At 52.0% G+C, this 15997-nt stretch overlaps 1 protein-coding gene across 3 annotated transcripts in view; it reads left to right on the top strand.

Moving 5' to 3' along the window:
• LOC120946648 (prominin-1-A-like) overlaps positions 1–15997 on the top strand; it is a 137733-nt gene that overhangs the window by 101975 nt on the left and 19761 nt on the right. For all 3 annotated transcript variants that reach the window (XM_040361247.1, XM_040361246.1, XM_040361248.1), the window contains exons 14-18: positions 3080–3156; positions 4757–4841; positions 9560–9706; positions 11155–11217; positions 15260–15364. In XM_040361247.1, the coding sequence (XP_040217181.1) occupies positions 3080–3156; positions 4757–4841; positions 9560–9706; positions 11155–11217; positions 15260–15364 (477 nt within the window). The remainder of the gene's footprint in view (positions 1–3079; positions 3157–4756; positions 4842–9559; positions 9707–11154; positions 11218–15259; positions 15365–15997) is intronic.

The following is a 15997-nucleotide window of genomic DNA, read 5'->3' as shown; positions in this document are numbered from 1 at the left end:
TTCGTCAGTGCAGCCTCATCAGTGCCCATCAGTACAGCCTCATCAGTGTCCATTAGTGAAGGAGAAAAATTATTATTTACAAATTTTTATAGTAAAGACTGTTATAACCTTTTTTTTATTTTTCAACATTTTTGGTCTTTTTTTGTTTGTTTAGCAAAAAATTAAAAACTCCAGTGGTGATTAAAGGGGTTGTAAACCCCCCCCGCCTCCGTTTACTTACCTGAGCCCTCGAAAAGTCCTGCGTCGAACGTGCTTGATCTCGGTCTTCTCGGCTCTTCATTGGATAGATTGATAGCAGCGCAGCCATTGGCTCCCGCTGCTGACAGTAAAACCCAATGACGTGGGGCGACGGAGGGCGGGGCTGAGTCCGGCATTCGTGTCTATGGACGCAAATGCAGGACACAGGAGCGCGCCCGCAAGGTAACCTCCTTGGGAAAGCGAATCCCAGAGGGGGGTATCTGATGCGGGGAGGAGCCAAGACAGCTGCCGAGGGACCCCAGAAGAGGAGATTCGGGGGCCACTCTGTGCAAAACGAGACGCACAGCGGAGGTAAGTATGACATGTTTGTTTATTTAAAAAAAAAAAAAAAATATATATATATATATATATATATATATATATTTAAATCACTTGAAATACCACTAAAGGAAAGCTCTATTTGCCTGTAAAAATATGATAAAATGTCCTTTGTGTACAGTGTTGCATGACCGCACAATTGTCATTCAAAGTGTGACAGTGCTGAAAATTGGCCTGGGCAGGAAGGGAGGTGAAAGTGCCTGGTAGGCAAGTGGTTAAACGGCTATAAAGGATCATGGAAGCTTTGTTTGGGAAAAAAACAAGGCTCTTTGGGTCTGGTATGGATTTGGAGGGGATCCCCACGCCAACATTTTGGAAAAAATGGTGTGACCCCCCCCACACAATCCATACCAGACGGGAGGGAATGATCGAGCGGGGGGAGGTGCCATTTGTTTTTAAAATGTTGGCGTGTGTTTCCCCTCCAAATCCATGACTCGGCCGACTGACCGAATGGGGGGGCTGTTGCCATATGTGACCCAGCCACTAGACGCCACTGGTTTTATCCCTCAAACAGTGCCGGGACAAGGTCATCTAGAGCCCAGGGCGAACATGCTAAACTGCACCCCCCTGCCCACCAAGATGCATTATGTGCCAGCAAAAATCCCCCCCCCCCTCAAAAAAAATTGAGCGCTAATTTGCATGCTTACCCCCTAAGCATAAATCCCCCTCCTCCCAGTACACATCTGCCTCGTTTGTAACTTGCAAGGTTTAGCGGGGACATCAACTGTGGCCTCTGGTGTCCCTAGGGGGCCACACCAAATATTCAGTATGGATAGTGCACCATCACTATGACATCATCATGACTAATGGAGGAACCGAGAGTAGTAAGCAGATGTGATTCAAACCACCCAAGTCAGTTGTTTATAACTTGCAAGGTTTAGCAGGGACATCAACTGTGGCCTCTGGTGTCCCTAGGGGGCCACACCAAATATTCAGTATGGATAGTGCACAGGGCTGGACTGGGACAAAAATTTGTCCCTGGACTTCATCCAGACTGGCCCACTTTGATAGGTCCCTCCCATGGGGGCCGGACAACTCCCGCACCCCCCCGGTCACCCAAGCCCCCTCTCCCCCTTCACTAGCCACTAGCCCTTCTACTTTATTAGAGTAGAACGGCTGGTACTGGTACTCTTATAGGCAGTACCAGTGGGGAAGCTAGACATTATTTCACCTGGGGAAAATAATCAGTTCGGTGCCCCCCCCCCCCTTATGGGACAAGATTAGGCAGAAGTGAGAAACTCCCAGGCCATAGCTGTTGAGTGAGCTGTCTGTCCCCACCCCCCTGCTCCTCTGTCATCCCCCCGGCTCCTTTGTTCCCCCCAGATGATCGCTGTGGGCAGGGAGAGGAGGTGAGCGATGTGGGAAGGGAAAGACAGAGGAACGGAGGGGGCTTCGGCCATCGGCCCACCGGGAAACTCCCTGTAGTCCCAATGGCCAGTCCATCCCTGATAGTGCACCATCACTATGACATCACCATGACTAATGGAGGAACCAAGAGTAGTAAGCAGATGTGATTCAAACCACCCAAGTCAGCCGTTTATAACTTGTGAGGTTTAGCAGGGACATCAACTGTGGCCTCTGGTGTCCCTAGGGGGCCACACCAAATATTCAGTATGGATAACGCTACAGAAGACTCTCAGAGACTCCAGACTTACTACCGTGTTTCCCCGAAAATAAGCCCGGGTCTTATATTAATTTTGGCAACAAAAGACACGGTAGGGCTTATTTTCGGGGTAGGTCTTACCATGTAATGTGCCGTCTTCTCTCCCCGCCTGATAGGAATTCCCGGTGGGAACTGAGTTAAAATTGTAAAATCCTATAATCCACTCTATTACAGTATTATATAATGTACAATGTGTGTGTTTCTGTAATATAATTGTGCCAAATGCGTTCGTCATAGCGCCGCTCTGCGCTTCTGTGACCCGCCGGAGCTCTCCTCCCCGCAATTATATTACAGAAACGCACACATTGTACATTATATAATACTGTAATAGAGTGGATTTTACAAGGATATTAAACTAGGTCTTATTTTCGGGGCAGGTCTTATTTTCGGGGTAGGTCTTATTTTCGGAGTAGGTCTTACTTTTGGGTAAACACAGTAGAAGAGACTTAATGCTAAGGTGCTAGGGCCAAATGGCAAGTACCAGTGGCACCAGATCTCTATCAGCAGGGTTCATCTCATTAATCGGGCTGGCTTGCTTCGGTGAAGCTCATATATACCAACAAAAAAAAAAAGAAGACTTTGGGAAAAGTCCAATAATACAGGAAGCAAGAACAGCGCCACACAAAGGGTCAGAGTCGAAAGTTATGTTTTATTAATCCGTTTACGCTGGCGTCGCACATATATGTGGTGTCACAGAAGTGGGCTTTCTCCCCTGGCCCCTCAGGTATGCGCACCGCTGAAAGCATTCCCCACACAATGAAAACTAAAAAAATGTCCGGGTAATGGAGGGGGAATACAGGCTGGTACTCAAGTGGTTAATGATTCTGTTTTTTCCTACAGGTTGTGGATGAGAATCTGAATATCACCAAACTGCTGAAAATAGACGGCGTTAACCTGAGTATTGCCAACATCTACAGGTAAGCAACTTTTTGTAACGCTGGTGGAGAAGTGCCCCCTTAGACGGGTGGTGAAGTGCCCCCTTAGACTGATGGCCGGTGGAGAAGTGCCCCCTTAGACTGATGGCCGGTGGAGAAGTGCCCCCTTAGACTGATGGCTGGTGCAGAAGTGCCCCCTTAGACTGATGGCCGGTGCAGAAGTGCCCCCTTAGACTGATGGCCGGTGCAGAAGTGCCCCCTTAGACTGATGGCCGGTGCAGAAGTGCCCCCTTAGACTGGTGGCCGGTGCAGAAGTGCCCCCTTAGACTGGTGGCTGGTGCAGAAGTGCCCCCTTAGACTGATGGCTGGTGCAGAAGTGCCCCCTTAGACTGATGCAGAAGTGCCCCCTTAGACTGATGGCTGGTGCAGAAGTGCCCCCTTAGGCTGGTGGCAAAGTGCCCCCTTAGGCTGGTGGCAAAGTGCCCCCCTTAGGCTGGTGGCAAAGTGCCCCCCTTAGGCGGGTGGCGAAGTGCCCCCCTTAGACGGGTGGCTAAGTGCCCCCCTTAGACTGGTGGCTGGTGGCGAAGTGCCCCCCTTAGACTGGTGGCTGGTGGCGAAGTGCCCCCTTAGACTGGTGGCGAAGTGCCCCCTTAGACTGGTGGCGAAGTGCCCCCTTAGACTGGTGGCGAAGTGCCCCCTTAGACTGGTGGCGAAGTGCCCCCCTTAGACTGGTGGCGAAGTGCCCCCCTTAGACTGGTGGCGAAGTGCCCCCCTTAGACTGGTGGCGAAGTGCCCCCCTTAGACTGGTGGCGAAGTGCCCCCCTTAGACTGGTGGCGAAGTGCCCCCCTTAGACTGGTGGCGAAGTGCCCCCCTTAGACTGGTGGCGAAGTGCCCCCCTTAGACTGGTGGCGAAGTGCCCCCCTTAGACTGGTGGCGAAGTGCCCCCCTTAGACTGGTGGCGAAGTGCCCCCCTTAGACTGGTGGCGAAGTGCCCCCCTTAGACTGGTGGCGAAGTGCCCCCCTTAGACTGGTGGCGAAGTGCCCCCCTTAGACTGGTGGCGAAGTGCCCCCCTTAGACTGGTGGCGAAGTGCCCCCCTTAGACTGGTGGCGAAGTGCCCCCCTTAGACTGGTGGCGAAGTGCCCCCTTAGACTGGTGGCTGGTGGCGAAGTGCCCCCTTAGACTGGTGGCTGGTGGCGAAGTGCCCCCTTAGACTGGTGGCTGGTGGCGAAGTGCCCCCTTAGACTGGTGGCTGGTGGCGAAGTGCCCCCTTAGACTGGTGGCTGGTGGCGAAGTGCCCCCTTAGACTGGTGGCTGGTGGCGAAGTGCCCCCTTAGACTGGTGGCTGGTGGCGAAGTGCCCCCTTAGACTGGTGGCTGGTGGCGAAGTGCCCCCTTAGACTGGTGGCTGGTGGCGAAGTGCCCCCTTAGACTGGTGGCTGGTGGCGAAGTGCCCCCTTAGACTGGTGGCTGGTGGCGAAGTGCCCCCTTAGACTGGTGGCTGGTAGCGAAGTACCCCCTTAGACTGGTGGCCTTGGTAAAACCCACCAATCAAATATGAAGCCACCCAATCAAGATTCTAGGTTGCATCCTGGAACCCGATCTTACAGTGTATGGGAACTTGTGTGTGTTTTGTGTTGCAGTGACTGTGAGAACAATACCTCCCTGTGGACCACACTGGACCTCGGCTCAAAATTCAACCTGGACGAAACCCTCAATATCAGTCAGGTTGGTGCTGAATTATAATGGCTCCCTGTTGTCACACGGTAGAGTCGCTCTGGGAAGGTTTTTTCATATCGTTCGTTGGATTTAAGACCCCTTTCACACTGAGGCGCTTCTAAACTGCCAGTAAAACACTGAGCGCTTTTGAAGAGCTTTCCATTAATTTCAATGGAGAGGGGCGTTCTTTCACCGCCCTGCCAGTGCATTGCCCCAGTGTGAAAGCATTTATTGATTTTAATGGAAATACGTTTTCGTGAGCTTTTCAGGCGCTTTTTTTAGCGTAAAAGCGCCTCCGTGTGAAAGGGGCTTTGAGTGGACCTTTACCCTTATATTGCACATTTTCTAATATTTCTCATTATCCTTCCTTTAAGAATTTTTTTTTTTATTTTGTCAAATACCTTTCTTGCTGTGGCTGTCCCTGGTGTAGCCGGTACTACCCACTGCCTTCCTGGTATATGAGACAAAATGCTGGATTCGGATCCTCTAGGGTTGGGTCAGTGAAGGTATCACTTGGCACACTGGCTCCAGGATTGGCAGCGCTGCACAAAACAGGTGTAGGAAGGTGCAGGTGTTCCTCCAACCTGTAGGTGTCACTGTGCCTTTTTGTTACAGGAGAAGATGAGGGGAATTGTCCCCTTATGGATTCCATCAGGGAAGACCGTTGTCTGATTGCACGCTGAAATCTCCTGAGATCTTAGGCGGCCATCTTGACGAGGGACCTGATATATACCCACATAGTTGCCAACATTCTCAAAAAAAAAAAATTGTGACACTTTATTTTTCTGTAGGCAGAGTATTATTTTAATCGGGGGCGGGCATTAATTTGTAAGTGTGGTCTAGCAGGAGTGAAAAAAATGTGGCATGCAAAGCGTTAAGGAGATGGAGAAGGGGAGGGGGGGTTAAAGGAGTGAGCAGAGTTGGGGGGGAATGGAGAAGAGGGGGATGGAGAAGAGGTGGAGTGACTAGAGTTGGCGGGGGGGGGGGGGGGGGGAAGCGGGGGGGGGGTGAACAGAGTGGGGTGTGGAGAAGAGGGGGGGACAGAGTTGGGGTGGTGAATAGAGTTGGGGGATGGAGAAGAGGGGTTGAGCAGAGTTGGGGAGGTTGGAGAAGAGGAGGGGTGGGGGGAGTGGAGAAGAGGTGTTGGGCAGAGTGGGGGGGTGGAGAACAGGGGGTGAGCAGGGTTGGGGGGGTGGAGAAGAGGGGAGGTGAGCAGAGTTGGGGGGATGGAGAAGAGGGGAGGTGAGCAGAGTTGGGGGGATGGAGAAGAGGGGAGGGGAGAAGAGGGGAGGTGAGCAGAGTTGGGGGGATGGAGAAGAGGGGAGGTGAGCAGAGTTGGGGGGATGGAGAAGAGGGGAGGTGAGCAGAGTTGGGGGGATGGAGAAGAGGGGAGGGGAGAAGAGGGGAGGTGAGCAGAGTTGGGGGGATGGAGAAGAGGGGAGGTGAGCAGAGTTGGGGGGATGGAGAAGAGGGGAGGTGAGCAGAGTTGGGGGGATGGAGAAGAGGGGAGGTGAGCAGAGTTGGGGGGATGGAGAAGAGGGGAGGTGAGCAGAGTTGGGGGGAGGTGAGCAGAGTTTGGGGGAATGGAGAAGAGGGGTGGTGAGCAGAGTTGGGGGGATGGAGAAGAGGGGTGGTGAGCAGAGTTGGGGGGATGGAGAAGAGGGGAGGTGAGCAGAGTTGGGGGAATGGAGAAGAGGGGAGGTGAGCAGAGTTGGGGGGATGGAGAAGAGGGGAGGTGAGCAGAGTTGGGGGGATGGAGAAGAGGGGAGGTGAGCAGAGTTGGGGGGATGGAGAAGAGGGGAGGTGAGCAGAGTTGGGGGGATGGAGAAGAGGGGAGGTGAGCAGAGTTGGGGGGATGGAGAAGAGGGGAGGTGAGCAGAGTTGGGGGGATGGAGAAGAGGGGAGGTGAGCAGAGTTGGGGGGATGGAGAAGAGGGGAGGTGAGCAGAGTTTGGGGGATGGAGAAGAGGGGAGGTGGGCAAAGTTGGGGGGGGGGTGGAGAAAAAGGGAGGTGAGCAGAGTTGGGGGGGGGATATAGAAAGGGAGGGATGGCAGAGTTGGGGGGATGGAGAAAGGGGGGGTGAGCAGAGTTGGGGGAAGGAGAATGGGTGAGCAGAGTTGGGGGGAGGGAGAAGGGGGATTGAGCAGAGTTGGGGGAGGGGGTAAGCAGAGTTGGGGGAGGATGGAGGGGGCGGGGTGAGCAGAGTTGGGGAGGATGGGGAAGAGGAGCAGTGAGCAGAATTGGTGGGGGGTGAAAATGAGAGGAGGTAAGCAGAATTGGGGGGGGGGTGAAAATAAGAGGAGGTGAGTAGAATTGGGGGGGGGGGAAAATGAGAGGAGGTGAGTAGAATTGGGGGGGGGTGAAAATGAGAGGAGGTGAGCAGAATTGGGGGGGGGGTGAAAATGAGAGGAGGTGAGCAGAATTGGGGGGGGGGGTGAAAATGAGAGGAGGTGAGCAGAATTGGGGGGGGGGGTGAAAATGAGAGGAGGTGAGCAGAATTGGGGGGGGTGAAAAATGAGAGGAGGTGAGCAGAATTGGGGGGGTGAAAATGAGAGGAGGTGAGCAGAATTGGGGGAGGGGGTGAAAATGAGAGGAGGTGAGAAGAATTGGGGGGGTGAAAATGAGAGGAGGTGAGCAGAATTGGGGGGGGGGTGAAAATGAGAGGAGGTGAGCAGAATTGGGGGGGTGAAAATGAGAGGAGGTGAGCAGAATTGGGGGGGAGGGGGTGAAAATGAGAGTAGGTGAGAATTGGGGGGGGGGTGAAAATGATAGGAGGTGAGCAGAATTGGGGGGGGGGGGGTGAAAATGAGAGGAGGTGAGCAGAATTGGGGGGGGGTGAAAATGAGAGGAGGTGAGCAGAATTGGGGGGGGGGGTGAAAATGAGAGGAGGTGAGCAGAATTGGGGGGGGGGGTGAAAATGAGAGGCGGTGAGCAGAATTGGGGGGGGGGTGAAAATGAGAGGAGGTGAGCAGAATTGGGGGGGGGGGGTGAAAATGAGAGGCGGTGAGCAGAATTGGGGGGTGAAAATGAGAGGAGGTGAGCAGAATTGGGGGGGGGGTGAAAATGAGAGGAGGTGAGCAGAATTGGGGGGGGGGGGGGGAAAATGAGAGGCGGTGAGCAGAATTGGGGGGGGAAAATGAGAGGAGGTGAGCAGAATTGGGGGGGGGGGGGAAAATGAGAGGAGGTGAGCAGAATTGGGGGGTGAAAATGAGAGGAGGTGAGCAGAATTGGGGGGGGGGGAAAATGAGAGGAGGGGAGCAGAATTGGGGGGGGGGGGGAAAATGAGAGGAGGTGAGCAGAATTGGGGGGTGAAAATGAGAGGAGGTGAGCAGAATTGGGGGGGGGGGGAAAATGAGAGGAGGTGAGCAGAATTGGGGGGGGGGGTGAAAATGAGAGGAGGTGAGCAGAATTGGGGGGGGGGTGAAAATGAGAGGAGGTGAGCAGAATTGGGGGGGGGGGTGAAAATGAGAGGAGGTGAGCAGAATTGGGGGGTGAAAATGATAGGAGGTGAGCAGAATTGGGGGGGGGGGGTGAAAATGAGAGGAGGTGAGCAGAATTGGGGGGGGGGGGGAAAAAGAGAGGAGGTGAGCAGAATTGGGGGGGGAAAATGAGAGGAGGTGAGCAGAATTGGGGGGGGGGGTGAAAATGAGAGGCGAGTGAGCAGAATTGGGGGGGGGGTGAAAATGAGAGGAGGTGAGCAGAATTGGGGGGGGGGGTGAAAATGAGAGGCGGTGAGCAGAATTGGGGGGTGAAAATGAGAGGAGGTGAGCAGAATTGGGGGGGGGGGGGAAAATGAGAGGAGGTGAGCAGAATTGGGGGGGGGGGTGAAAATGAGAGGCGGTGAGCAGAATTGGGGGGTGAAAATGAGAGGAGGTGAGCAGAATTGGGGGGGGGGGTGAAAATGAGAGGAGGTGAGCAGAATTGGGGGGTGAAAATGAGAGGAGGTGAGCAGAATTGGGGGGGGGTGAAAATGAGAGGAGGTGAGCAGAATTGGGGGGGGGGGGGAAAATGAGAGGAGGTGAGCAGAATTGGGGGGTGAAAATGAGAGGAGGTGAGCAGAATTGGGGGGGGGGTGAAAATGAGAGGAGGTGAGCAGAATTGGGGGGGGGGGTGAAAATGAGAGGAGGTGAGCAGAATTGGGGGGGGGGTGAAAATGAGAGGAGGTGAGCAGAATTGGGGGGGGGGGTGAAAATGAGAGGAGGTGAGCAGAATTGGGGGGTGAAAATGAGAGGATAGTTAGACTTGAGGCCCGTACACACGATTGGATTTTCCGACAACAAATGTCTGATTTGTCGGGTTTTGTCGCTCCATCGGATAATTGTTGTTGGAATTTTCCGACAACAAATGTTGGATAGCGTACCGACAACAAATGTGTCCTGTCAGATTATCCGATCGTGTGTACACAAGTCCTTCGGACTAAACTAAAGTACAAACACGCATGCTCCGAACCAATGCTAACCATCAGACAACATTGGCAGAAGTTGCCCAAAGGGTGGTGCTAAAGAGCAGAAAAACCACATTGTCGTTTCGTGAATGTTGGCTGAAAAAAGCTCTGCCAACAATTTCACGGCCACGCGCCCTTCTGACAAAAATCCCCGGATTTGTCCGATGGAAATCCGATCGTGTGTACGCGGCTTGCGGCTTTAACTTTAGACATGAAGAAGTACATTTCAGAAGTTCGGACACAGAAAGAACTTTGCATTTGGATCTTTTTTTTTTTTCCGCAGTACACCGCTTCTGTCAATTCGACGCTGGAAAACACGAAAGTCAACGTGAACAACATCACCTTCATGGACGCCAACCAGAAGAAGCAGGTGTCCAACGTGGCCAATTCAGGCGTGGACACCCTGGACTTCAACAACATCAATCAACAGGTATAATAATTATTATTATTTTTTACTAGTAATGGCGGCGATCAGCGATTTTTATCGTGACTGCGACATTATGGCGAACACATCGGACACTTTTGACACTATTTTGGGACCATTGTCATTTATACAGCGAACAGTGCTATAAAAATGCACTGATTACTGTGAAAATGACACTGGCAGGGAAGGGGTTAACCTGTAGGGGGCGCTGTAGGGGTTAAGTGTGACCTAATGTATGATTCTTACTGTGTGGGGGCGTGGCTGGGCGTGTGACGTCACTGATCGTCGTTCCTATGACAGGGGACTGACGATCAGTGACACTCTCACTAGGAAGCACGGGGAGAGGTTTGTTTACACTCGCCTCTCCCCGTTCTTCAGCTCTGTGACCCGATCGCGGGACACCGATGGCGATCGGGTCTGTGGGTCCCGCAGGCGCGGTCACGGCGCTCAGGACCGGGCCGCGAGCGCGACCCACGGCTGGGATTTTAAAAGGGACGTACCTGTACTCCCTTGTGCCCAGCCGTGCCATTCTGTGCGGCGGTCCTTAAGCAGTTAAGGTGAAAAGGACAGATTGCCATGCACTGAGAAGATAAAGAATATAAAGAAGTTCTGATTTTAAGCTTGACGCGTTTCGTCAAGCAGTTTTCACTTCTTCAGGAGTCAATCAAGTCCAAATACAGTGGAACCTCGGATTACGAGGATAATCCGTTCCAGGAGAATTCTCGTAATCCAAAGCACTCGCATATCAAAGCGAGTTTCCCCAAAGGAGTCAATGGAAATGAAAATAATTAATTCTGCATTGGCATGCAATACCGCATGTGGCCTGAGGTGGGGGGCACCGGAGAGCCTTGGAAACGATGGAAAAGGCCCGAGGGGCCGTCCCCAAACTGTTCCCACAAAGTTGGGAGCATGAAAATGTCCAAAATGTCTTGGTATGCTGACGCCTTAAGAGTTCCCTTCACTGGAACTAAGGGGCCAAGCCCAACCCCTGAAAAACAACCCCACACCATAATCCCCCCTCCCCCCCACACAATAATCCCCCCTCCATCAAATGATTGGGACCAGTGCACAAAGCAAGGTCCATAAAGACATGGATGAGCGAGTTTGGGGTGGAGGAACTTGACTGGCCTGCACAGAGTCCTGACCTCAACCTGATAGAACACCTTTGGGATGAATTAGAGCAGAGACTGCGAGCCAGTCCTTCTCGCCCAACATCAGCGCCTGACCTCACAAATGCTCTTCTGGAAGAACGGTCAAACATTCCCATAGACACCCTCCTAGACCTTGTGGACGGCCTTCCCAGAAGAGGTGAAGCGGTTATAGATGCAAAGGGGCGGGGCCAACTCAATATTGAACCCTCCGGACTAAGACTGGGAGGCCATTGAAGTTCATGTAAAGACAGGCGTCCCAATACTTTTGGCAATATAGTTTGGTAACACAATATTTTTTTTCAGATGACCAAAGGAATTACGAAGACGGATCTGAGGGGATATGCCAATCAACTGGACAACATCGCTGTAAGTCAATCAATGTGATGGGGGGTGGGGCTTTAATTTGATGGGGGACTGTGTCATGTATAGGGGACCTCTGATGTGATGGGGACTGTGTCCTGTATAGGGGGCCTCTGATGTGATGGGGGACTGTGTCATGTGTAGGGGACTCTGATGTGAGGGGGGGCTGTGTCATGTATAGGGGGACTCTGATGTGATAGGGGACTGTGTCATGTATGGGGGACCTCTGATGTGATAGGGGACTGTGTCATGTATAGGGGGCCTCTGATGTGATGGGGGACTGTGTCATGTATAGGGGGACTCTGATGTGATGGGGGACTGTGTCATGTATAGGGGGACTCTGATGTGATAGGGGACTGTGTCATGTATAGGGGGACTCTGATGTGATAGGGGACTGTGTCATGTATGGGGGACCTCTGATGTGATGGGGGACTCTGATGTGATGGGGGACTGTGTCATGTATAGGGGGGGCTTTGATGTGATGGGGGACTGTGTCATGTATAGGGGACCTCTGATGTGATGGGGAGGGGCTCAGTTAGGTATAAGGGGGCCTCTGGTGTGATTGGGGGGGGGGGGGGCTGTGTCATGTATAGGGGGACTCTGATGTGATAGGGGACTGTGTCATGTATAGGGGGACTCTGATGTGATAGGGGACTGTGTCATGTTTAGGGGGCCTCTGATGTGGTGGGGGACTGTCATGTATAGGGGGACTCTGATGTAATGGGGGACTGTGTCATGTATAGGGGGACTCTGATGTAATGGGGGACTGTGTCATGTATAGGGGGCTTTGATATGATAGGGGGTCCTGTGATGTGATGGGGGAGGGGCTCTGTTAGGTATAAGGGGGTCCTGTGATGTTATGGGGGGGGACTTGGTCATGTACAGGGGTCTCTGGTGTGATGGGGAGGGACTCTGTTATGTATAAGGGGGCCTCTGGTGTGATGGGGGGGGGGGGCTGTGTCATGTATAGGGGGACTCTGATGTGATGGGGAGGGGCTCAGTTAGGTATAAGGGGGCCTCTGGTGTGATGGGGGGGGGGACTGTGTCATGTATAGGGGGACTCTGATGTGATGGGGGAGGGACTGTGTCATGTATGGGGGTGGGCCTCTGATGTGATGGGGGGACTGTGTCATGTATAGGGGGCCTCTGATGTGATAGGGGACTGTGTCATGTATAGGGGGACTCTGATGTGATGGGGGACTGTGTCATATATAGGGGGACTCTGATGTGATAGGGGACTGTGTCATGTATAGGGGGCCTCTGATGTGGTGGGGGACTGTCATGTATAGGGGGACTCTGATGTAATGGGGGACTGTGTCATGTATAGGGGGACTCTGATGTGATAGGGGACTGTGTCATGTATAGGGGGCTTTGATATGATAGGGGGTCCTGTGATGTGATGGGGGAGGGGCTCTGTTATGTATAAGGGGGCCTCTGGTGTGATGGGGGGGGGGGACTGTGTCATGTATAGGGGGACTCTGATGTGATGGGGAGGGGCTCAGTTAGGTATAAGGGGGCCTCTGGTGTGATGGGGGGGGGACTGTGTCATGTATAGGGGGACTCTGATGTGATGGGGGAGGGACTGTGTCATGTATGGGGGTGGGCCTCTGATGTGATAGGGGACTGTGTCATGTATAGGGGGACTCTGATGTGATGGGGGACTGTGTCATGTATAGGGGGACTCTGATGTGATAGGGGACTGTGTCATGTATAGGGGGCTTTGATATGATAGGGGGTCCTGTGATGTGATGGGGGAGGGGCTCTGTTAGGTATAAGGGGGTCCTGTGATGTTATGGGGGGGGGGGCTTGGTCATGTACAGGGGTCTCTGGTGTGATGGGGAGGGACTCTGTTATGTATAAGGGGGCCTCTGATGTGATGGGGGACTGTGTCATGTATAGGGGGCTTTGATATAATGGGGAGCCTCTGATATGATAGGGGGCTCTGTCATGTATGGGGGGTCCTGTGATGTGGTGGAGGAGGGGCTCTGTTAGGTATAAGGGGGCCTCTGATGTGATAGGGGACTGTGTCATGTATAGGGGGACTCTGATGTGATAGGGGACTGTGTCATGTACAGGGGCCTCTGATGTGATAGGGGACTGTGTCATGTATAGGGGGACTCTGATGTGATAGGGGACTGTGTCATGTATAGGGGGCCTCTGATGTGGTGGGGGACTGTCATGTATAGGGGGACTCTGATGTAATGGGGGACTGTGTCATGTATAGGGGGACTCTGATGTGATAGGGGACTGTGTCATGTATAGGGGGCTTTGATATGATAGGGGGTCCTGTGATGTGATGGGGGAGGGGCTCTGTTAGGTATAAGGGGGTCCTGTGATGTTATGGGGGGGGGGACTTGGTCATGTACAGGGGTCTCTGGTGTGATGGGGAGGGACTCTGTTATGTATAAGGGGGCCTCTGATGTGATGGGGGACTGTGTCATGTATAGGGGGCTTTGATATAATGGGGAGCCTCTGATATGATAGGGGGCTCTGTCATGTATGGGGGGTCCTGTGATGTGGTGGAGGAGGGGCTCTGTTAGGTATAAGGGGGCCTCTGATGTGATAGGGGACTGTGTCATGTATAGGGGGACTCTGATGTGATAGGGGACTGTGTCATGTATAGGGGGACTCTGATGTGATAGGGGACTGTGTCATGTATAGGGGGACTCTGATGTGATAGGGGACTGTGTCATGTATAGGGGGCCTCTGATGTGGTGGGGGACTGTCATGTATAGGGGGACTCTGATGTAATGGGGGACTGTGTCATGTATAGGGGGACTCTGATGTGATAGGGGACTGTGTCATGTATAGGGGGCTTTGATATGATAGGGGGTCCTGTGATGTGATGGGGGAGGGGCTCTGTTAGGTATAAGGGGGTCCTGTGATGTTATGGGGGGGGGGGGACTTGGTCATGTACAGGGGTCTCTGGTGTGATGGGGAGGGACTCTGTTATGTATAAGGGGGCCTCTGATGTGATGGGGGACTGTGTCATGTATAGGGGGCTTTGATATAATGGGGAGCCTCTGATATGATAGGGGGCTCTGTCATGTATGGGGGGTCCTGTGATGTGGTGGAGGAGGGGCTCTGTTAGGTATAAGGGGGCCTCTGATGTGATGGGGGACTTGGTCGTGTATAGGGGTCTTTGATATAATGGGGTCTATGGTGGGATGGGGGACTCTGTCACATATAGAGGGCCTCTAATGTAAAGGGGGATTTGATATAATGGGGGGCCCTCTGTCATGTGTAGGGGGTCACTGATGTATAGGCTGTGCATTATTTGAGTGTTTCCTGAATTGGGCCCCTGTGAGTGACCCCGCCCCCCCCCTTTATTTCTGTAATGAGAAATCGCTTCTATTACTTCCTGAGATGCCAGAGCCAGGCTGGGGGGGGGGGGGGGGGGTAGACTCTACAAGGTGCCCTCTGCCAGCTGCTATAGACCTAGCTACGTCCCCCAGAACCACATCTCCTGAGAGCCCTTTCCCTTCTCACAATGTATGCGCAGGCTCTTGAGAGTCAAGGAAGCAGAATTGTTTTTTCAAGAAAGAGAAATTATTTTATAGATGTAGAAGAGGACAGAGAAAAGGGGGGGGGGGGGGTAGGCGGAGTTCTGTAGGCCAGTGGGCGGGGCTGACAACGCTGCCTCTGCTGGACTGAAATGATAAGCAGCATTGTCAGCCCCACCCACTTGGCCTACAGAACTCCGCCTATCCCCCGCCTGTCCTCTTCTACATCCCATAAATTTCTTTCCTGGAGAAACAATCCCTCCAACAGGAAGTTAGAAGCGCCCTGGATTTCCGGCAGATCATTCGCTATTTTCCGGTTCTTGCGACATTTCTAAAAGATCACTTTTCTCAGGAAGCCGCCACCAAGCCGACCGCAGCTGTGCGTTTGATCTAACCCCACGCCTGCCGTGACGTTTATAAACCTACCTGGGTGGGCAAGTGGTTGGAGGAAACTTGAGGCTTCAATGTCCCTTTAAGGCGTTAATCTGTATTTATAATATTGTGATGCTGAATATCATTATTTTATTATTTTTTTTGTGTAACAGAACAATCCTTCAACTCCCAGCGCCGTAAAAACGAATCTGACCAACCAAGCGAACGCTCTGCGGGCCATCCAGGCCTCCATCGACGCCAATCTCCTCCCGCAAGTCGTAAGTCTTTATTGGTGAATCTGTAACGGTTCTTCATCGGGGACTTTCCTGAAGTTCTGAATCATCAAATAAACTTGGTAAACTGTGTGTGGGGGAGGAAAAAGCCCAGAGGGCAGGGTGAAAGTGTGTGTGTAATCTGATCTCTCCTGCTGTTTGGTTATTTTTCACAGCAGAGCTGTAAATCACCCTACTGTACTGCAGCTTGGTGATTGCCACCTGCTGGCCACAGTTGCTAATTACACAATGTCCAAACAAAAGGATCGGCATCTCTTAAAATTCCATTTATTTCCTTCTTTATTTAATTTTTTAATTTTTTTCCTTCTTTGTCTCTCTCTACATTAGCCATGGTTTTAAACTCCAAATCTCTTCATGTATATTTTCTATTTTATTTAATGATTTTTTTAATGGCAATTTATGTTAAGATTATTAAATATACTGAAGCGTGAGCTCTACTATATATTTCCATCGTGTGAATTGTACATTTTTTTTTATTTCTATAAATTTCGATGATGAAAAGCTCAATAAAGATATATTTTTTTAAAAATCCATTTATTAAACAAACTTTAATAAATGTATTTTTTTTTTAAATATATCTTTATCGTTTTTCATAATAGAATTTATAGAAATAAAAAA

This window comes from Rana temporaria, chromosome 8 (genome assembly GCF_905171775.1).
Source record: "Rana temporaria chromosome 8, aRanTem1.1, whole genome shotgun sequence".
NCBI classification, from domain to species: Eukaryota; Metazoa; Chordata; class Amphibia; order Anura; family Ranidae; genus Rana; species Rana temporaria.
This window is presented reverse-complemented; position numbering and strand designations above follow the sequence as displayed.